This window comes from Hemitrygon akajei, chromosome 11, assembly GCF_048418815.1.
Source record: "Hemitrygon akajei chromosome 11, sHemAka1.3, whole genome shotgun sequence".
Classification (NCBI taxonomy): domain Eukaryota; kingdom Metazoa; phylum Chordata; class Chondrichthyes; order Myliobatiformes; family Dasyatidae; genus Hemitrygon; species Hemitrygon akajei.
The window spans coordinates 98,819,039-98,843,093 of NC_133134.1; the positions used below are offsets into that span (position 1 = coordinate 98,819,039).

Sequence of the window (24,055 nt, forward strand, 5' to 3'; positions counted from 1 at the left end):
AGAGAAATTTCTACAGTTCACAAACTTTCTAGTACCACTGTATGTTTGCGTTGAAAATCATAGCTAGCTTTAAAAAGTAGGGGGCATTGGTATTTATGAGACGGTCCAGATGCTGGGCCATCACGACAAGATGAACTGCTGGAAAATCTGGCACAGGACTTGGGAGAAATTCCTTTAGCCAGAGTACTGTCGGAATGTGGGGTTCACTCAGATGGGGACAGACCAAGATGAACAGTGGTAAATAGATCTACGACAGGCACACTGCAGAGATGGGGCAAGATGGAGAGGGCACTGCTGCGGGACAAGGAGTACCTGTATCGGTTCCTCAGGTAGGTGAGCCGACTCATAGACCCAGAATCCACAGTGGCATTTCCACATCTGAAACAAAGGTAAAAACACAAATTTAAATAAACACACAAACACACACACTCTTAATCAATGCAGAAGGCTATCATCACAAGGCAATCCTATGGGTGACAATACTAGAAGTAGGCTGCAAGGTAAAAGATTAGTTTGACGGGCCACCTGGTCTACTCTTACTCACATCTGCATTCTTATCTTTCGACCAAACTTTGCACATGAGATAGAATTGCCTATCTATGTACAGAGCAACAAACCTCTGCAGGAACTCAGTGAGTCAAAGCATCTGTGTAGGGAAAAGGATGGTGGATGTTTCAGGTTGAGACTCTGCATCAGGACTTCTAACGTCACCTGTGTTTTCACTCCACACTCACGGATGCTGCTCGATTCACCGAGTTCCTGTAGCAGTTTGATTTTGGGCTCCAGGTGATGATTCAGAAATCCTGATGGTTCAACATTCTGGCTCACTAGAGAATATTTGCTGCACTTCCCTCCCCGCCCCACCCATGGGACCCTGGCTCCCTTCCTCTACTCCCTTCCCACCAGAACCCCAGTTTTATAAAAACCTACCAGGTTGACTGGAAAATTTGAAACAATACTACCTAACATCTGAAAATAACCCATGGTCTGTTGGGAGATTAACAAAAATAACTTCCAATAGTGTAGAAAACCTGCTAGTCCAGCAGCAATATCATACAGGACTATCAGAATTTTCACTGCTCCTGTTGCTGCTGGTTGGAAGTTCACACTGACTTCTCCCTAAAGCACAAGCCATCCCACCTTCTACTTCCCAGAGGACTGGCAGAGCCAGCTGTGGAAAGCTGGTCAGGAGCCCTCTCCAGTTTGGCGAGGCAGGCAATAAGCAGGAGAGTGGCTCGAGACTCCCTGTATTCAATTCACTAACCTGACTCTGCAGATGAACGAACGGCGGGAGCCCATGCACATCCTCATGGAGGACTGCTGGCCTTCCTTCTTCACAGTGCCAGTTTTCAGATCCAAAATTCGACCTGTCCCGCCCAACAGAATAAACAATTAATCCCAACTTGTCAACAGAACTTTTCCAGTCTTCCCCAACATTCAGCTTGAATTTCAGGTCATCCAGAACTGTTGGCTAATTCATGTCCAATTCAACTATCACTCAGTGTTCTCTGAGCAACACTGACCACTACGTGCCTTGTGAAATTATCTATGCTACTGAACCCCTGCTGGGTCTCACTCCCTCACAGTCAGATTTAACATCACTGGCATACATTGAGAAATATGTAGTTTTGTGGCAGCAGTGTAGCGCAATACATAGTAAAAATACAAAAATATATATAATTAAAATTAAATTAGTGCAAAAAAAAAGAGGGGAAAATAGTGAGGTCATGTACATGGGTTCATTGTCCATCCAGAAAGTTGATGGCAGAGGGAAGAAGCTGTTCCTGAAATATTGACTGTGTATCTTCAGGCTCTTGGACCTCCTTCCTGACGGCAGCAATGAGAACAAGACAAGTCCTGGGTACTTGCAGGGGTCCTTAATGATGGATGCCGCCTTTCTGAAGCATCGTGTTTTCAAGATGTTCTCAGTGCTGAGGAGGCTATTGCCCACGATGGAACTGGTTGAGTTTACAACATTCTGCAGCCTTTTCCGATCCTGTGCAGTGGCCCCTCTATACCAGACAGTGGTGCAACCGGTTAGAATGCTCTCCATGGTATATCTACCTCCCTCTGACCTCCCACAGCCCCAAGAATCTCTTGAGATCTCTGAGCTCCTCAATTTCACCTTCACAGTCATCTCCCCCCCCCCCCCCCCCCCGCAGTGCAGAAGTACCTGCAGCTTCCTGGTGTATTACGACAATTGCTCAGCTTGGAAACCAGTTCTTCAACCTACGAATTCCACACCAACGGTCAAGCACCCAACTAAACTAATGCCATCTATTTTATTCATTCATCAACCCCCTTCCAGGTTCAACAATGCACTGGGGTCAAGGGTGAGTGTACCTCTTCCCTTTACCCAAGAGGGGCTGCAGAGTAGCGTACATTCACTCTATGTTTTCAACACTAGGGTCATCCCTCAAGTCCTACCTTGCCCAAATTCTCCTTATAACTCAGACCCTCAAGTCCTGGTAACATTCTCGTACATCTTCTCTCCACTCTTTCAAACTTAATGGCATTTTCATTATAACAGGGTGACCAAAACAGTACGCGATGTTCTAGGAGCAGCCACACCAACATCTTGTACAACTGTAACACATAGCAACATAGAAACCCTACAGCACAATACAGGCCTTTTGGCCCACAAAGCTGAGCCGAACATGTCCCTACCTTAGAAATTACCTAGGGTCACCCATAGCCCTCTATTTTTCTAAGTTCCATGTACCTATCCAGAAGTCTCTTAAAAGACCCTATCGTATCTGCCTCCACCACCGTCGCTGGCTGCCCATTCCAGGCACTCACCACTTTCTGTGTAAAAAACTTAACCAACAGCTCCTCTGTACCTACTTCCAACCACCTTTCGTGTTAGCCATTTCAGCCCTGGGAAAAAGCCTGACTATCCACACGATCAAAGCCCCTCATCATCTTGTACACCTCTATCAGGTGACCTCTCCTCATCCGTCGCACCAAGGAGAAAAGGTTGAGTTCACTCAACCTATTCTCCTAAGGCATGCTCCCCAATCCAGGCAACATCCTTGTAAATTTCCTCTGCACCCTTTCTATGGTTTCTACGTCCTTCCTCAAGTGAGGTAACCAGAACCGAGCACAGTACTCCAAATGGGTTCTGACCAGGGTCCTATATAGCTGCAACATTACCTCTCCGCTCTTAAACTCAGCCCTCAATTGATGAAGGCCAATGTGGAACATTGTGGGGTACTGGCTGAGATGAGGCAGTCTCAATCATATCGAGTCCTGGTTACCCAAATGGCTCCTCCCTGCTCCTATTCTTTTATGTTTTATTCCAAATGGTACTTAAGAATCAAACACCTTGGGGTCGCAGTCATATGGACCAGACTGGGAAAGAAAGCAGATTCCCTTCCACAAAAACAAATTTAATGAAACAATTAACCTGTACTTCATTTTGTCAACTTTTACCAATTTTTATTGATGCATCATGGCTTGTTGCTGCAACTACTCTGCACATGAATGCAAGGAACTGCAGAGAGAGAGAGACAGCTCAGCACATCACGGTAACCGCCTTCCTTTCTATGGACCCTATCTACACTTGTCGCTGCCTCAGTAAAGCAGCCAGCATAATCAAAGACACCACCCACCCTGGATGCTCTCCTCTCCCGTCTGGCAGAAGATACAAAAATGCCTGAAAGCACATATCAGCAAGCTCAAAGACGGCTTCTATCCCACAGTTCTCATCAGACTCTTGAACAGACCTCCTGTATGATAAAAAGGACTCTTGGCCGCACAACTTTATGATCTTGTATGTTGTTATTTACCTGTACATGTATTTTTTTTAGTAACTTTTACACTTTATTCTGCATATTAATGTTTTGCTTTATTCTATTTCAATACCCTATGTAATGATTTGATCTTTATGAATAATATGCAAGATAAGCTTTTCACTGTATCATGGTACATGTGACAGTATTAAACAAATTCCAATTTGTGTTTCAGTAGTGTAAACGTGTTTAACCAAAAGCAGAATTACCAAAAGAACTCAGTCAGTCAACCTGTATCTCTGGAAATGAACCTGCCTAGCAGACCCAAGTTAACTGATTCTCTTTCTGCAGATGCTGTTGGACCAGCTGAAAATTCTGGCAGCATTTCCATTTTGGTTTCAGATTGCAGCACTCATTTTCCATAAGTTGCCTGACTGTTATGATAGGATCGTTATTCAGGGCTCAAATTGACTAATTCAGTAACGCAACCACCAGTCAATATCATTGTGAGTCATAAGTAAAACAGTATGTGATAGCTGCTCCAGAGAAGTGCTTTACTATGTTAAGACCACACCCTTAAGATGCACATTCCTCTTGAACTTTGGACAGTCTGTTTTGTAGCAGTAAGAACAGAAGCAAACTTGCCTGTGTAGCCAGTTTCTGCTCTAACTTTAACTACGTTTGAAAGTGCCACATCTCGAATAGTGATGAGATTGAGTAGAGGAAGGAGATAGAGAGCTTAGGCACATAGTGTCATAACAAGGCAACAAAGAAAAAAAGCTCGCCATTAATTTCCGCAAGTGGGGTAGTGCAGACACTCCTAACTACATCAATAGCGCTGAGGTTGAGAGTTTCAAGTTCCTAAGAAAAACATCATCAATAGCCTGCTTTGACCCAACCACGTCAATGTCACAGCCAAAAAAAACCCATAATAACACCTCTACTTCCTCAGCAGGCTAATGAAATTCGGCATGTCCCCTTTGACTTTCACCAATTCATCCATGCATCACAGAAAGCATCCCATGTGGGTTGGGTGCATCAACTGTTCTGCCCACGACCACAGAAAACTGCAGATAGTTGTGGACACATCAGCACATCAGGGAAACCAACCTCAGTTCTAGACACTCTGTCTATACTTGTCACTCACTGCCTCAGTAATCAAACATCCCACCCTCCCTGGACACTCACACGAGTTGTAGAGTTACAGGACTCTACAACTCAGTAATATTCATTACTTCTTTCAGAAAGGCAACGTCTATTATTAAGGACCTCCAGCATCACTATTTTGTCACTATTACCATCAGGTAAGAGGTACAGAAGCCTGAAGGCACACACTCAGTGATTCAGGAACAGCTTCTTCCCCTCTGCCATCTGATTCCTGAATGGACTTTGAAGCTTTGTACACTACCTCACTTTTTTTTTTAAAAATGCAGTATTTGTTTTTGCACATTTTAAAAAATCTATTCAATATACGTAATTGAATTACTTGTTTATTTATTATTATGTTTTATTTTTTTCTCTCTCTCTGCTAGATTATGTATTGCATTGAACTGCTGCTGCTAAGTTAACAAATTTCACGTCACATGCCGGTGATAATAAACCTGACTCTGATTCTTGTAACAGTGAAGAAGATAGAAAAGAAGAACATACATTTTGAACAGAAATGAGGAATTTATTGAGAAAAGGGTGGTGAATGTGTAGAATTCATTGCCACAGGCAGCTGTGGAAGCCAAGTCATTGGGTATATTTAAAGCGGAGGTTCATAGGTTCCTGATTAGTTGGGAGGCTACAAGGGAGAAGGCAGGAGAATGGGGTTGAGAGATATAACAAATCAGTCATTATGGAATTAACAGACTCAATGGGCTGAATGGCCTGATTATGCTCCTATGTCTTATTGAACTGTGATCATTGTCTTATTGAACTTCCCCATAAGAATGGACTCTTGACCTCATAACTTAGCTTGTTAATGCCTTGCAAATTATTTTCTGCCTACACTGCCCATTTTCAATAACTGTACCACTTCATTCTGCATTGTTTTGTCCTGCACTACTTCAAGGCACTGTTGCAATGGAATGATCTGTATGGATGGCATGCGAAACAAGCTTGCCACTTTTCCTCAGTACAGATGACAATAACAAACCAGTTTACGGAACGAAGGAGCAGCTGACTGAGAGTAACCAGGTTCAGCAATAGAGGCATGGGGCAAGAACCGTGCCCAGCCACCTGCATTTACCTGTCATCGCATTCTCATTGGTGGAGAGCTGTTCCCGCAGCTTCTCTACGTCATCCGGGTGGACCTGGCTGTACAGGGTGTTGCCGAACCACTCTGACTGAGGCTGATTCAGGACTGGGGTGACCGAGTCCGACACGTAGATTATCTTCCCCGTTTCGCACGCCACCACGAAGAGGAATCCATCCGCTGCTTCCAGGATCAGGTGCTTCAGCTCCTTGGGTGAATAAGCAAAGAGAAATACCTCATTAAACACTACCCACTGAATTATACCGGCTCTCCGAGCCTGCAGGGCAAGTCTCAACTCAATACCACTCTCTCTTGCTTCCGAAAGGCCAAAATCAGGCCTGCCCCCTCAACCACTACCAATTTATAATCGATGGCAACTATTCCGCCCACGACTCTTGTACATCGAGTAATCTTGTCAATATATTGTTTAAGTATTCTTTGTTGCTTATATAATGAATTATGGTTGTGTATTAAAGAAAAGCATGAATTGCATGCATAACTCTACCACGTGATACTCGCATTACTTAAAGCAACATGAACTAAGTCTCGCATTATTTTGAACTTATTATTACAGTCTGGTTTCAGTGTCTTAAAGTTACAAAACATCACAAAGACCATCAGAAAAGGCAGAGAGTTGTGGACACAGCCCTGCACATCACAGAAACCAGCCTCCCCTCTATGGATTCTGGCTACACTTCTTGCTGCCTCAGTAAAGCAGCCACACAATCAAAGACCTCTCCCCCCCGGACATTCTCTCTTCTCCTCTCTCCCATTGAGCTGAGGATACAAAGGTCTGAAAGCATGCACAACCAGCTTCTACCCCGCTGTTATGACCACTGAATGGTCCCCTACAGGATCAGATGCAGATAGACAGATTGTTGCATAACAGGGGAATTAAGGGTACTGGGGAAAAGACAGATAGGTGGAGCCGAGTCCACAGTTTAGTCAGCCACGGAGGAGGCTCGATGTGTCAGACGGCTGTCTCCTGCTCCAATTTCTTATGTTATTAGATACACTCTTGATTTCACAATCTACATGGTTATGACACAGTGCCTTATTTTCAACCTGTACTGCGCTCTATAGCTGTTACCAAACTATCACAACCACTGGGAAAGTTATGAAAAACCAGTGCTGGAATCTGAAACCAAAATGTAAATGCTACCAGAATCCTCAGTCAGCATCTGCAGAAAGAGAATCCAGTTAACATTTTGGATCAGCCAAAGAGTTTTGCTCCCCACTTGTGGTTGCTTGGAAAGTTAATTACGTTTATTCTACTGAAACCCAGATTGGAAACCTTGTACCTACTAAAGTATCGGTATTAATTAGTGTTGCATGTACCAAGATACAGTGAAAAGCTGGTCTTGCATACTGTTTATACAGATCAAATTATTACACAGCGCAATGAGGTAACTTAAGATAAAACAATGCGGAATAAATGTAAAAGCTACTGAAAAAGTGCTGCGTGGGTAAACGATAAAGTACAAGACCATAACGAGGTAGACTGCAAGGGTCTACCTTATCCTCGGGCCTGGTAAACATTTTTTCAGGCTGTTGTATCTTCTACTTGATGGTGGGGGAAGAAGATGGGCAATTGCAAAGGGTCAAGGAAGGATGGAGTTGATGTGTGGCATGACCACCCTTTGGAACCAGATTTTAGAACCACTGGGCAGTAGTTACAGTACGGTACCTTGTTTCTCTTGAATACCAGAGTGATAATGCTCTTAAAAGCAGGTCACAGAGTGAATGGGAAGGGTAGGTGCTCCATAGATGCAGGCAACAAGGACTGACACGCTACTACCACCCTTGCCCATGAGGCCACCTACCTGGTCTGTGAGGAAGGAGGGTTTGTAAGTGCCATCGACTGAGGTGTTGCCTGTTCCCCGTAGTGACTTCATGTGGGACACAGCCATGCGCAGGATCGTCAGCTTGTCTGGCTTACGGGCCAGGGCGCTGCAGGTGGGCACCATGTCCGATAGCTCCGTGATGTACGCCGTCATCTTGTTCCGCCGGCGTCGTTCGATCTCACTGTGGTTTTCCCTGGAGAGCAGGAACCAGAAAAATCAGAGCAGAGACCAAAAACAAAAGACAATGATCAACTTACAAGATCATAAAACCTAGGAGCAAAATTAGACCATACAGCTGATTGAGTTTGCTCCACCATGCAATCATGACTCAGTTTTTTTCCCATAAACCCATTCTCTCTGTAAACCTTAACCCCCTCACCAAACAAGAATCTATCAAACTCTGTTGTAAATAAACTCTGACTTGGCCTCTACATGTCTGTGGCAATGAATTCCACAAAATCACCACCATCTGGCTAAAGAATTTCCTCCTCATCTCTGTTCTAAAGGGACGTCCCTGTATTCTGACACTGTCCCTTGGATCCTAGACGCTCCCACTAATGGAAACATCCTCTCCACATTCACTCTATCCAAGCCTTTCAGTATCTGGTAGGCTTCAATGTGATACCCATCCCTCACACCATTCTTCAGATTTCCAGCTAGTACAGGCCAAAGGCATTAAATGCTCTTCATACATTAAACCTTTCATTCCTGGGATAATTTTATGAAACACCTCTCCAGGCCAGCACACCCAAAATTGCTGAAAATGTTCTAAATTCACACTTTTATTTCAATGATTTGCAAGTCTGCAGAACTTTTCACAAGCTCACAGGGCACGATAACCGTCTATACAGAGCCTGAAATCTGTTACAACCAGGTGAAAACAACCTGTCAGGCATCCATATCACTGGCAGGCTCTCCGGTACTTCCACACCAGCATGGTGATCAAATGCATGTGCTTTCTTGGCATCTAAGAAGATTCAATACATCCACAAGGATTTTGTTAAATTTCTACACACTCACAATAGTAAGTATCCTGCTTGGCTGCAATTCAGACTGGTATGGAAACTGCTCAGAAATGGACCATCAGAACCTACACCGCCCAGTCCTTCACAGGCTCCTCCCTTCCTTCCTTCCAGTCCATCTTCAAATCGCATCACCTGTAACAGCATCGTCAAGGTTGCCTGCCACCCGAGTCATTCCCTTTTCCTCCTCCTACCTTCTGTCAGAAGATAGAGGAGCTCAAAAGTCTGGACGCTCAAGAACAGCTTCTTTCCCCACTGTTGTCAGACTCCTGAACCGATCACCTCTCTCATAGCTCCTTCCCGGCGATGCTGCCAAGTCCTCCAACCTCTTTCAGTATTGTCAATCTAGCATTTCTGTGCAGCACTGCACTCTCTGTAGCTGTTACACTTTATTCTGCATTGTTACTGTTTTACCTTGTATTCCCTAGATGCACTGTGGAACGATCTGATCTGTAAGAACAGCTTTCTATTGCATCTCAGTGCAGATGACAATAGTAAACCAGCACCAATTCAGTTTGCACTCCGGTACTTTGTACTATTTTACTGCTTTTATGCACGCCACGTTTATTGTTGTACTTATTATTCCCATGTCATTTATTATCGAATGATCACCTCCAACAGCTCATAAAGAAGTCACTGTTACCTTGCAAATCTCTCTTTGTCATTGGGCCCTTGATCATCATCGCACCTGGATAGAAAGACCACAGAAAGTTAAACCTTCTACATCCCAACTACCTTTGACAGACAATCATCCATCTGAACTACTCATCCAAACATTTTGCTTGCAAAAGAAACAGAAGTTCTTGTTTTGCAAAAAGCTGATTCTCTGAATGTAAAGGGTACAACCTGCTACCACTCCAGTGGCTCAGGGAATAAATGTTTACTATAGTGGACAAATCAAGTGATCCCCTTCACTCTCTGCTACTTAAACCAAATGAGTCTCCGCTCATTTCAAGAGCGTGGGACCCCAAATTTTATTTATTTAGAGATACAACAGGGTAAGGGGCCTTCCTAGTTGAAAAGACTGCACTGCCCAATTACATCCATGTAAGTAATTAACATAATAACCCGCACATCTTTGGAATTTCGGAGGAAGCTCACATGGACACAGGGAGAATGTACACAGTCGTTATAAACAATAGCGGGAATTCAACCTAGGCTGTTGGCGCTGTAAAAGCATTCCACTAACCAGTACGCTACTGCGCTGCTTACTTCTGTTAACCATTTCACTTTCCACAGATGCTGTGCGATCTGTTGAGCGGTCTCCGAGAATTTTCTGGTTTTATGTACATCATACACTGAATGGCAGATGCTAACATAGCCAGTTTCTCTCCGTCAACAGTCGCAGTGCAGTTCCGACCATTTGGGGCAGTAGTAAGAAATCGCAAGTTTTATAGTTCCGCCCAATCCCCTCTCCCACCCCCGTAACCACCACCAGCGTGGATCGGAAAAGCAAATGAGATGCCCAGAGTAAAGTTTAATAGTTTAAAGAATAAATGCAGAGTTGCACCAACCTGGGGAACTTGCTGCTTCCTTCACCATCATCATCATCATCAAAATCCAGCCTGCAACAAAAGAACAATTGATCACAGGCAATGGGTTGACAATGGCTTCTGCAGAAATGCAAAGTAAAACTGACTAGTGAATGTATACCGTCAGTATGAAACATGAGTATTATTTTCACAATGAGTACCCTCATCATCCAGGAAATGCCCTCATCTCATTACTACCAGCAGAGAGGAGGTAAAGGAGCCTGAAGACCAACATTCAACGTTTCAGATCCGCCATCAGATTTCTGAATGGATAATGAGCCCAGAAACACTATTTCACTACTTTTTCCCCCCTCTTTTTACACCTTATTTAATTGATTTTATATATTGTATATACATACACAACACCGTGCAAAAGTCTTAGAATGGATATATAATGGATGCTAAGACTTTTGGACACTAGTGCATTTGTCAATGTAAAGTGGAGAGCGAATTTATAAATCTGGCAGGAGCAAAGGATGTTGGGAATGCCAAGGGTGGAGCACCACGGGAGGGGTGTGAGGAAGACGTTAGAAGAGGAGTGCCAGGGGCAGTGGGTGACACGGGTGCAGACACACCCAGCCCTGAGACATCAGGCAAGGTCATTTGATTCCAAACAATTGGGTTTTCGACCATTACAGAATGACCCCCAGTGCTTCCCACTGCCATCCCTCTCCCCTTTTCGAACCAAAATTCCCCTCTCCGTCCCCTTTATAGAGAATCATATATGAAACACAAAAAAATCTGCAGATGCTAGAAATCCAAAGCAACACACACAAAATGCTGGAGGAACTCAGTAGGCCAGGTAGCACCTATGGAAAAGAGTAAGCGGTCGACGTTTCTGGCCAAGACCCTTCTTCGGAACAGAGAAGGGAGCAGTCAGAGTAAGAAGGTGGGAGGAGGGGAGGAAGAAGTACAAGGTGGCAGGTGATAGGTGAAACTAGGAGAGGGGGAGGGGTGAAATAAATAGTTGGGAAAATGGTTGGTGAAGGAGGCAAATAGGCCTGGAGGAAGGGGAATCTGATAAAGGAAAGAGGGAGAAGCATCAGAGGGAGGTGATGGGCAGGTAAGAAGATAAAGTGAGGGAGGAAACAGGAATGTGGAATGGTGGTGGCGGGGGGGGAGGGGGGGGGGTGCAATTATTGTAAGTCCGAGTAATCAATGTTCATGTCAGCAGTTTTAAGGCTACCCAGATGGAATATAATGTGTTATTCCTTCAACTGAAGGTGGCCTCATTGATGGAATAGGAATAGGAATGGAAATGGGAAGTGGAATTGCATTGGATGGCTACAGGGAGATCCTGCTTTTTCTGGTTGGCAGAGTATAGGTACTCGGCAAAACTGTCTCCCAATCTTTGTCAGGTCTCACCACACCTGGAGCATTGGATACAGTAGTTGACCCCAACATAGTGTTGCCTCACCTACCAAGACTGTTCGAAGGTAGTGAAGGAGGAGGTATAGGGACAGGTGTGGCACTTATCATTGCAAGCAGAATGGAGGGAGTAACTTGCAGTCACAGGCCAAATGTACAAACTCCTTACAGATAGCAGTGGGAATGAACCAGTATTGTAAAGAGCAAATAAGCATTCAATACTTCCAATGAACAAAGGTCTTTACTTTCTTACAAAGTCTAAAGAGGTTCTGCATATCACTGACGACAGAAACCTGAGACGTACAGTGGAATGCACTCTGGCTGCTTGCATTACCACCTGGTATGCACAGGAATGCAAGAGGCTAGTGGTGGACACAGTCAGTTCCACCACAGGTATGGCTCTATTCTCCATCAAGAACAGGTGAAGTTGAGTGAAGTTATCTCATTCAATCAAGAACCTGATGATTGAAGGGTAGTAACTGTTCCTAAACCCAGTGGTGTGGGTCCTGAGGCTCCTTATTCCTGATGACACGAGAAGAGAGCACGGTCTGGATGGTAGGGATTCCCCCGACAATGGACGCTGCTTTCCTGCAACATTTCATGCAGATATGTTCAATGGCTGGGATGGCTTTACCCATAAAGGACTGGGTCATATCCACTACTTTCTGTAGGATTTTCCATTCAATGGCATTGGTGTTTCTATACCAGGCTATGATGCAGCTAATCAATATACTCTCCAGCACACATCTACAGAAGTTTGTCAAAGTTTTAGATATCATGCTAAATTTCTGCAAATTCCGAAGGAAGTAGAGGTGCTGCTGTGCTTCTTCATAATTACATTTGCATGCTGGGCCCAGGACTATATAGGTCTACTTCTACAGGTCCTCTGAAATAATAACACCGAGGAATTTAAAGTTGCTAACCCTCTCCACCTCAGATCCTTCAATGAGACTGGCTTCTGGACCTCTGGGATGTGGTGAGAGGGCAGAAGTATGGAGTTGAATGGGATCTGGAATCAGCCATGACGAAATGGCGGAGCAGACTCAATGGGCCAAATTGCCTAATTCTGCTCCTATGTCTTATAGTCTTAAATATTATGATTGTACCTTCCTCTGGCAGCTTGCTCCATGAACTCACCACCCTGTGTGTGTAAAAACTTGCTCCTTAGATCTTTTAAAAATCTTTTGGACCACTGAAAAATGGAACCCGTTTGTTACTCGTGGATGGCCTGTATTTGGTCCAGGGTGCAGCTGTGTGCGGTGGACGTGAATCACGGTTTATACTTTCATTATAAACACTGAAATTATGACAGATGTGGCGGTTTTGCTACTCACAATATTTCCCCCCAGCACATGTTATTTGATGCACTCCTGAGTTATTAAAGTGCAGAGACGCAAGGGATAGCAAGAACTTGGCAGCTCCAAAGAGAAGCCAAGGAGAAGAAAGGAATTGCCGAGGCTTCCGGTCCAAATGCCGATGATACCTCTACTCCCACAGATGTTGCTTGGCTCACTCAGTTCTTCTGGCAGATTGTTTGTTAGCCTAGAGATATAATAGGCTTGATTCACTCAGGGTCTGAGGCAGACAGACAAATCTGCAGCATAGACTGGGTGGGTGGAGGTCAAGTCTGGGTGCCAGGCAAAACAATTCAGCACCCCCCCCACTCAAAAGGCCCTACAGCAGAATTTGAGGGCTTTTATTTATTTACATTTTTAATTTAGAGATACAGCACAGTTGAACAGGCTTGCTGACACTGTAACACCATCATGTTAACCACCACGCTACAGTGTTGTTCTACAATCAGAAGGAAACACATGAAAAACTACAGAAACCCGGAATTAAACCAGGAGCTTTTAGATCTTTTGTCTACGCTCTCTCAACTGAGCTATTTTCCAGGTTGCGGAGATTAAACAAGGAAGTGGAGCTCAGGCCAGTAATCAGATTAGCCTTCATCTTATTGAAGAGCAGAACAGGTTTGAGGAGCATATCACTTACTGCTACTGCTGCATATAGTTGCGTACAGCACAGAAACAGGCTGTTGCCTTTGATAATTTGGACAAGCGTGTACGGTTTAGGTCATTGTGTTGCAGGTGTGACATCACAAGCTGGAAAGAGTACAAACAAGATTTGCAAGAACATCGCTGGGACTTGAGGACCTGTGCTATAGGGAGAGGCTAGGACGTTATTCCATGGCACATGAGCAACTGAAAGCTAACCTTACAGACTATTATAAAATCCTGAGAGGCGTTTCAGGGAAGGAGAGTGGGTTTGAGGTGGGAGGGGAGAAATCTGAAGGACAACTTCTTCACACAGAAGTTGGTGGAATGAGCTGCCAGAGGAAGTGTTTGAGGCATGGATAACTTCACTCACAATTCACAACTGATTCAACGACCTACAGACTTATATTCAACGACCCTTTACAACTCATGTTCTCAGTATTATTTGTTTCATTTGCAGTTTGTCTTCTTTTGACATTGGCTGGTTGTCAGTTTTTGCTCATTATTTATTAAGATTAGCTGAATCTTAGGTAACTTGTGTATCTAATAAAGTGGCTACTGAGTGTAGGTTCATGGTTTTCTGCTGCTGTAGCCAATCCACGTCAAGGTTCAACGAGTCGTGCATTCAGAGATGCTCTTTTGCATGCCACTGTTGTAACGCATGGTTATTTGAGTTACTGTTTGCTGCCTTTCTGTCAGCTTGAACCCAATTTGGCAGTCTCCACTGACCTCTCTCACCAACAATGTGTTTTCACCCACACTCTGTAAACCGTACAGAATATTGTATGTGAAAATCCTGGGAAATCACCAGCTTCTGAGATACTCAGACCACCCTGTCTGGTACCAACAATGATTCCACAGTCAAAGTCACTCACAGTTCTTCCCCATTCTGATGTTTGGTCTGAACAACTGAACCTCTTGACCATGCCTGCATGCTTTTTGTGCATTGAGGTGCTGCCACGTGATTGGTTGATTGGATATTTGCATTAACAGGTGTACCTAATAAAGTGGCCATTGAGTATATAAGCAATTTGATAATAAAGTTACTTGGAACACAGCAACAAAAGACATTTGGATAGATCAATGTTTAGGAAAGGCTTCAAGAGATATGGGCCAAGGAAAGAAAAATTGGACATGTTTGGATGGGCATCTTGCTTCATGTGACATTCTCACTACAGAATCGAACAAAATCATCCAGTCAGAACAGCCTCCCTGCATGAGGCAGGGCCCAAAATTCCTTACCCCGGGCGTCTCTTGGGTGCCCGAGACATGATGCCGCCGCCGGACGGAGGCTGTGTTGTTGCTCCAGCGTTCCCAGCCGCAGACACGCCCAGAGGTCCTCCAATCTCTGAAGCCATTTCTACAACTGGAGAAAACGGAAATGGAACAGTCAGCATTGGGAAACACAAGGAAAACAAAATAAGTACCACAGCAGACACATCTGAATTACAGGAAGAGGTCTGACAAAATTTAATGCTACCCCCCCCCCCCCCCCCCAAAACAATAGAATGAGACACTTGGATGACACAGCAAACTGGAGGAGAACAAAAAAGGCTGGAGGAACTCTGGGTTGAGCAGCATCTGTGGAGCGAGAGAGTCAGCAAATCCAGAGCAACACACACACAATGCTGGAGGAACTCAGCATCTACAGAGGGGAAGTTTCTGGCAAAGCCCTTCATCAGGACTGAAAAGGAAAGGGGAAGAAGTTGAATAAGAAGACTGAGGGAGGGGGAGGAGTACAAGCTGGCAGGTGATAGGTGACCCCAGGTGAGGGGTGAAAGTCAGTGAGGATGAAATGAGTAGGTAGAAGAGGTAAAGGGCTGAAGGATGATGATAGGAGAGGACAGTAAACCATGAGAGAAAGGGAGGCCAGAGGAGAACCAGAATGAGGAAATAGAAATACAAAAACAAAACTTTGACCATCCATTTCCCTCCACAGATGCCGCCTGACCTGTCAGGTTCCTCAACCTTTCAGGGAATTAAGAGTTTTGCTCCTCTTAACTTCTAGGCAGAAACATCCATGCCATTCCAACAGAGATAGTCTAGGAAAACTCAGTGGCTAAATACTCTATCTAGAGCAATGGCCAACCCCTTATGAGAGTGTGAAAGCTCACAGGAGAGTCATGAGAACTTCAACATTGAGGAATTTGGTTCAATAGCTCTCATTTAAAGTGCAAATGGTTAAAAAACACGAGCAACCCAACACTCTGTCAAGGAAACTCTGGGAATTCCTGGGACTGGAAAGTCCTTTTAAGGTAGGCCTTACCCGGAAGAAGTTTAAATTTTCTCTTCAACGGGAGTTCAGTGAGACTGTGGAAGAAAATTATAAAGTTAAGATTAATTTGGAATTAAATGGTGTTGGCAAGCTTGACAAGCTAGATATTGCTCAAGACCTGGGTCATGAGGATGATGGGGTAAGAGGCAGACACTCCCTTGTGTGAGGTAACAGTAGCCAGACATGGATCATGCCAGCAACGAGGCATTGTTAACCCTTTTGCAAGACTGTCTAGCAAGTAGCAGGTAGAGGAACTAACTGTCGACATGCATCTCTAACTCTGTGCATCGCACAGGAATGTTAGTAAACTTGGTGATACCTAACAAGTGCTTTTGAAATTGCTGACCAAGTATGCTTACCTATTGGCTATTGCCCAGAATTTACTGTATAAATCTAAGATGCAACGTCGACGGAGCCATAAGACAATGGCTCCTGTGATCACGTAATATAAGGGTTAACCATATACCGAGGTATGTGTCATTATTTCTGTTCCCTAACAGAGTAAAGTCGCTCATAGTTATTAGCGTTTTGCAGTAAATCGGAGTAAATTCTTCAACAAGCATTTTGTGTGTATTGCTCTGGATTTGAAGAATCTGCAGAATCTCTTGTGTTTATGAGCCCCTAAAAGAAGTCTGCCATGACACTGGCTGGGTGGAGTGCAGGAATTAAATACATTTTAGCAATTGAACATTTACCTAACTCTAGCCTAATCACAGGTCATCTCCAAGAATACAACCTTGCTGTGGTTTGGAGGCTTGTATGCCTCAATGACCAGAGAGAGAAAGAGAGAGATGTCAGCTAGGGTCTTTATGCTTTTGGCTCTTGGTAGGGTCACCCATGACCAAAAGATCAAAGGAACTGAGAGTGGTCCACCGGTCCTCCAGGTTTGGGGGTTCAGCTCGGGGCTAAAAACCGTTTGCTCAAACTGTTTTGGAAACAGCGAAGAAGAATCCTCCTACATCTGAGTGGAACAGTATGAGATGAAGATCCTGAACCACAATAGAGAAGATGGCCAACGGCAGACAGAGATGGAGGACCATCACTGCTGCCCGAGTGAACTGGTACAATTTTGGACTGTCGGATGAAACGGGAACTCCTGGAGGGAATCCACATGCTCATGGGAAGAACATACAAATGGCACTGGAATTAACTCCAAACTCCAATGCCCCAAACTGCAAGAGCTTCATGCTACCTGCTGCTCCATCGTGGCATTTTTGGTCTGCCCTGGGGTTGGGGGACTCTGCATAGCCGTGGGTGGGTGGGAAGGAGGAATGGTGCTTGTTGTGTTCTGCCAAGCATTGTGGGCATACTATGTTGGTGCCAGAGTGTGTGGCAACACTTGCCGCACACCGTGAGGTTCTGTTGGTTACTGATGCAAATGAACTGCCACTCAGGGTGTATCTACAAACTGCATGAAACCTTTTACTCTCAGTCTTCAACAGTTGCCGAGCAGACACTGGAATCAAGGATCACACGGCTATCCTGAGCAAAGATGCACTTTAGAACCAGGAAGAGGAGGAATTTCATTAGCCAGAGGGTGGTGAATCTGTGGAATTCAATGCCACACGTGCTGTGGATGCCAAGTCATTGGGTATATTTAAAGTGGAGGTCGATAGATTCTTGATTAGTCAGGGTGTCAAAGGTTACAGGAAAAAGGCAGGATAGTGTTGAAAAGGATAATGAATCAGTCATGATCAAATGGCAGAACAGTCTTAATGGGCCAAATGGCCTAATTCTGCTCCCATGTCTAATGGAAGTGACCCTATTAAGGTACAGAGCAAGAATCAATCCAAGATTTCCCCTGCCTGACTTCACTGACTGCCATTCCTAATTACTGGTTCTGATGCACCTAGAGGTGGTGGTGAACTTCAAGCACGTTCTCTCTCACCTCTGTATCTCCATCAACAATCCCATTTCCAGGCACAATTCCTAGTTTGGAAAGATAAAATCCAGTGCCATTTTTCAAAATTTAAGGCTGTCCTGAGAAACATTAGGAGATCGGGGAAACTCCCTCAATTCTCAAAGTTCAACTTAAATTTATCATCAAAGTACATATATGGCACCATGTACAACTCTGAGATTCATTTTCTCATGGGCATTCACAGTAAATTGAGGAAGCACAACAGAATCAATGAAAGACAAGCTACCAATGTGTAAATACGAAATAAATTTGATGCTGCAGGAATTGGGCCGTACTTTTTGTTGGATTGTCCGTTCAAGGGCATCGGTGTTTCCACACCAGACTATGATGCAACCAGTCAATATACTCTCCACCACACATATAGAAGTTTGTCAGTTTTAGATGTCATGCCGAATCTTCAAACTCCTAAGAAAGTAGAGGCCCTGCCATGCTTTCATCATAATGGCACTCAAGTGCTGGGCCCTGGACAGATCCTCTGAAATGATAACGGAGGAATTTAAAGTTGCTGACCCTGTCTATTTCTGATCCTCCAATGAACTTCCTGTTTCCTCAGAACAGTGAAGTTAAGGCCCTTGTTTGATGAGTCTGGGAATCTACTGGGGAAGTGGGAGGTCCAATGTCTGCAACTCCACTGGAAGCTGGTGGCCCAGAGGCAACCTGTCCTGGAGTTGGAGGACAATGGGTGTTAAGTGTGAGGGCGGGGGTTGTGGGGAGAACGAAAGGGACTTTATTTGGTATCGTTGTTCGTTGAGTTGTCCTGTTGTTCTGTTGAATATTGTGGGTAGGTTTCCAACGGAAAGTGTGGTGACACTTACCAGCAAAATTGTCAGTATACAAGATCATGAGGGGCAAAGATAGTGAAAGCACACAGCCTCTTTCTTCCAGGGAGAAGGTACTGAAAACAAGAGGGCACAGGTCTAAGATCAGATGCAAAAGATTTAAAAGGGACATTAATGTAGTTTCTTCACAATATGGGTCATATGTACTTTGAATAGAACTCCACCATAGACAGTCCCAGCCCAGCTGTGAAAGGAGGGTTGGCATGGGGCTAGCAACCCGTTTAAAAAAACTCAGAAGCTCCAAGAACCTCATCCCTTGGAGAAGAAGGTTGTTGACCCAGAAGACATATAAAGTCATGTGGTGAAAATGGAAACCACAAAGCCGATCAACCTTTGGCCCAGGACTGAGGACTCTGGCGAGCTGCTGTTGGTGGCCTACGCTGCAGCAGGGGTGGTACTTGGAACGAGCTGCCAGAAATAGTGACTGTGCTGCAAACATTTAAAAGCCATCTGTACAAGTGCATAGATAGGAGAGGCTTCGAGGACTATGGGCCAGTGTCTGCATGGACAAGTCGGGCCAAAGGGCCCGTATCTATGCTTTACGCCTCTATGACTGACATGTCATTGTGATGTGGGAGGAAACTAGAGGACTGGGAATGAACCCCATATGCAGATCGTACATAGAAAATGTAAACTCTACACAGATAGTACCTATCAAACTGGGTCGCAAAAGCTGTGAAGTTCTAGGGCGCCATGGTAGTGCAGCCGTTAGCTTGATGCCATTACAGTTTGGGGCTTCAGAGTTCAATTCCTGTGTCCTCTGTCAGCAAGTTTGTGTTCTTTCCTGTGTGCATCTGGGGAGTCCTCTGGTTTACAGTCCAAAGATGTACTGGTCATTATAAACTGTCCCGCAATTAGGCTAGTGTTAAATCGGTGGGTTGCTGGGTAGCGTGGCTCGAAGGGTTATCTCTAAATAACTAACCACAGCACAACTGCTGCTCTCACACAGTTAAATATTGTAAAGGTTGGTGCAATCGCAGATCAGGTTCGATCCCTGCCCTATTTTTGCAAGGAGATTGTATGGTCTCCCTGTGACCGTGTGGGTTTTCTCTGTGTGCTTCGACTTGCTCCCACATTCCAAAGGCGTACAGGTTAGGGTTAGTGAGTTGTGGGCTTGCCAGGCTTCCCCAGCACAGTCCTCGCTGATTTGGTTTGACACAAACAATGCATTTCACTGTATTTTTCAATGTGACAAATATCTTTTATCAAGGGCACCTGCTGCCTTTACCCAGTGTGTGTGAAACTGCAGTTCCAGATTGACTACACTGTGTTCACCGCTCCTAAATGCCCACTGACATGGCCCTGCAAACCACTCAATTCAAGGGTGATTAAGGATGGACAACAGCGCCTGCGACACCCACATCACATGAATAAGTAACAAGAATCTCTAATATCGCACAGCAGCGCATTCGGAAAGGGGTCTGCTACTGACAGAGGAGAAACGGAGGGTCAAAATGAGCAGAGGGGATATGTAGAGGATAAAAATCCGACACAAACTAAATTGAACACGAGTTTAGCAGAAACCAGCCTGGATATCCACATCCACATTTTTTTGCATCATCATCACTCGCATCCTGAATTAAACGAGACGTGCGTTGCCCCGGTGACAGACTCCAATCAAAACTCTCAAAGACTGTTACCACAGCAACTACAGGGGTGCTTTATTTTTTTTTAAGAATGAAGGCCAAAACAAACCACAGCAAACTTTTGTCTCCTAACAAGAGCAGCAAGGATCCCAGTTAACGATTTTAATTACACATGAAGCCCCTCTGTGATAAAGGTACCTTCTTCGACTCCCACAGCCCTCTGCAATCAAAGAGCTACGTGTTGCCTGAAGGGTAGTCAGTGTCAGAAAGGCTGCCATTAATTTGCAAAGTAAGATCCCTTGAACAGCAACAGTAGAAGGAGACTGCTCTTTCTCAAAGTTTGCAGAGGGGCTGTTTAAATCCAATCAAACTGGCAGCAGGAACTTGATGCTGCCAAACATCCTGGCAAATCAGCCTTCCACCTTGCCTATCGCCACCCTCCCCACTGAGAGCTGGGAATATTCAGTGTTCCAATTCTCCAGAATGGGTCCTAAACTTGACTTAGTCACAGACCCACAAGCTTCCTAATCTAAGAAAACTGGACTCATTGCAACCTTTGCATCAGACTCTCCCCCAGTATAAACCCACACATGGCAACTTGCTCGAACTCTCTCACGTTGCTCCTTTATTTCTTTTGAATTCCAAACAGGATTTGTATTTGCTAACTGAGGATTAAATTACACGGAGATGGGATCACTACAGAAACTGGCATAAACTCCAATACTATGCTGTTATTCTCACTGTTATACACAATTTTAAAGTGCAGCAAGAGAGAATTCAAGAACCTCTAAATTGCTTAATGTCATTTCCTGTACATAAGTGTGAAGGAGAACGAAATAATTGCTACTCCAGATACAATGCAGCACAAAATACTTCACAAAATATAAAGAATGCAATAATAAAACAAATATATACTTTAAAAAAATCAGCGATTGATTGTGTGTCCATAAAACAATGCTAGGCTATACATAAGGGACTGAAGGGAAATAATAAAGTAGTGATGGACTTAGTGGATGGAGGTGTTGATCAGCATTATTTCTTGGGAAAAATTAACTTTTTTCGAGTCTGGTGGTCCTGCCGTGGATATGAAGTAGCCTCCTCTGTGATACGATTGGGACAAACAGTCCATGAGCAGGGTGGGTGATAAATCGACTTCAGGTGAAGGGCTATAAAATTTTTGAGCCTACCACAACTCCTTTTGCGTCCTTCTATCAACTGGCCATCTTACACCCCTTCTCAGTCCGTCAATCACCTCAGAATCCTTTCCCCACTCCATTCTCAATGCCAAAGCAGGATTTCAAGCCGAAATGTCAACAATTCTTTCCCTCCTATAGATGCTGATCAACCCGCAGAGAGCCAGAGAACTGAAGCATACTGATATCTGTTAGCATTCATTGCCTTGCCAGAGGACTAGAGTTTAAAAGCAAGGATGTGATGCTTAGGATTTATAAAGGCATTGGTCAGACCATGACTGGGAGTATTGAGAGCAGTTTTGTTCCCATAATCTAAGGAATGATGTGCTGGCATTGGAGAAAGTCCAGAGGAGGTTTATGGGAATGGTTCCAGGAATGAATAGGTTAGCATACAAGAACCAGGCTTGATGACCTGGGTCTGTACTAGAAGAGTCTGGGATTATCTCAAATATTGAAAGCCCTCGATAAAGTGGATTTGAGGAGGATGTTTTCTGTAGTTGGGGAGTCTAGGATCAAATGGCACTGCCTCAGAATAGAGGGACATCTATTTAGAACAGAGGTAAGGAGGAATTTCTTTAGCCAGAGGGTGATGAATCTGTGGAATTCACTGCCAGAGATGGCTGTGGAGGCCAAGTCACAGGGTATACTTACACCAGAGGACGATAGAGGTTCGTGATTAGTAAGGGTATCAAAGGTTAGGGGGAGAACGCAGGAGTATGTGGTTGAGAGGGATATTAAATCAGCCATGATGGAATGGTGGAGCAGACTCAATGGACTGAATGGTCTGATTCTGCTTCAATATCTTATGGTCTTGACCATTTGGATGGAAATGAAGTATCATATAAACCACCATAGGAATTGACTTTCTGGGAATTTTTGGAAGAGTCCAAGGTGTCTGTGAGGATTCTCAAATACCCATAAATCCTGATGCAGATCCTTTAGTCATTGATAAATTTGTTCCCCTACACCCCTAACCCCAACAGAGGCTGCTCGACATGGACAGTTCCTACAGCAGTTAGATTTTTGCTCCACATTTCAGCATCTGCAGTCTAACATCTACATACACAACCTGGCACCATCTGTAAGGAGTTTATACATTTTCTCCGTGACCATGTGGATTTCCTCCCACACCCCAGACATGCCAGTTAGCAGGTTAACTGGTCATCGTAACAGATCCTTAAGTCCCCACAACATCCTTATAAATTTTCTTTGCACTCTATCAATTTTATTTAAATCTTTCCTGTGGGTAGGATGACCAAAACTGGACACAACACACCAAATAAGGCCTCACCAATGTCTTAAATAATTTAATTCCAACTCCCACATTTACTCAATATATTGTTTAATGAAGGCCAATGTGCCAAAAGCTTTTTTAAAAATCATCCCTATCAACCTGTAACACTATTTTTGTGGAATTATGAATCTATATTTCCAGACCCCTTTATTCTACCACAGTCCTCAGTGCCCTACCGCTCACCATGAATACCTACTCTGGCTGGTCCTCCCAAAGTACAATACCTCTCACTTGTCTGCATTAAGTTTCACCTGCCATTTTTCAGCCCATTTCTCCAGTTGGTCCAGATCCCACAGCAAGCTTTGATAGTCTTTCTCCCTCAATCTTGGTGTCATCTGCAAATTTGCTGATCCAGTTTACATTACTATCCAGATTGTTGATGTACAGTAGATAACAAACAGACCCAGCACTAATCACTCTGCCATTCCACAAGAAACAGGCCTCCAGTCAGAGAAGCAATCATTTACAACCATCCTCTGACTTCTTCTATAAAGCCAATATCTAATCCAATTTACTATCTCATCTTGAATGCCAAGGAACTGAACCTTTTGACCAACCTCCCATGTGAGACATCGTAAAAGGCCTTGCTAAAGTCCATGCATACAACACCCACTGCCTTGCCTTCATCAACTTTCCTGCTAACTTCCTCTATAAGATTGTTAGACATGACTCACCATGCACAAAGATATGATGACAATGCCTAATTAATCCCTGACTATCTAAATGCTTATATATCCAGTCTCTTAGAATATCTTCCAATAGCTTTCCCACCACTGATGTCAGTTTCAACGGCTTATAATTTCCTGGCTTATTCTTAGAGCCTTTCTTAAACAGAACAACACAAGCTATCTTTTATTCCTCTAGGGCCCCTGTAATTTCTGCACTTGCCTTTCACAGGGTCCAAAAGAACACCTTGTCAGGCCCTGGCAATTTTATCCACCCTAATATGCCTCAGAGAGCAACACTGCTCTGTAATCTGTACAGGGTCCATGACCTTGTGCTGCACTGCCTTGCATTTACAGATGGCGTCCATCTCCTGATGGATGCAGATGTTAAAAAAAATCATCCATTTAAGATCTCCCCCATCTGTTTTGGTTCTACACAGATTACCACTCCGATCTTCCAGAGGACTAATTTTTGCCCCTTGCTAACCTTTTGCTCTTAATATATCTGTAGAAGCCCTTAGGATTCTCATTCACCTTGTCTGCTATTGC

The 24,055-nt window shown here is 44.2% G+C and overlaps 1 protein-coding gene across 5 annotated transcripts in view; it reads right to left on the bottom strand.

Moving 5' to 3' along the window:
* Window positions 1-24,055, bottom strand: part of LOC140735846 (aryl hydrocarbon receptor nuclear translocator-like) — an 84,068-nt gene that overhangs the window by 52,667 nt on the left and 7,346 nt on the right. For 3 of the 5 annotated variants that reach the window (XM_073061365.1, XM_073061366.1, XM_073061364.1), the window contains exons 2-8: window positions 14,976-15,099; window positions 10,351-10,401; window positions 9,480-9,524; window positions 7,794-8,007; window positions 5,965-6,178; window positions 1,265-1,367; window positions 313-378 (exon numbers count right to left, since the gene is read on the bottom strand). In XM_073061365.1, coding sequence (XP_072917466.1) covers window positions 313-378; window positions 1,265-1,367; window positions 5,965-6,178; window positions 7,794-8,007; window positions 9,480-9,524; window positions 10,351-10,401; window positions 14,976-15,099 — 817 coding nt within the window. Of the gene's footprint in view, window positions 1-312; window positions 379-1,264; window positions 1,368-5,964; window positions 6,179-7,793; window positions 8,008-9,479; window positions 9,525-10,350; window positions 10,402-14,975; window positions 15,100-15,999; window positions 16,044-18,744; window positions 18,825-24,055 lie in introns of all 5 variants that reach the window. The other 2 variants (XM_073061368.1, XM_073061369.1) reach the window with 2 other exon arrangements.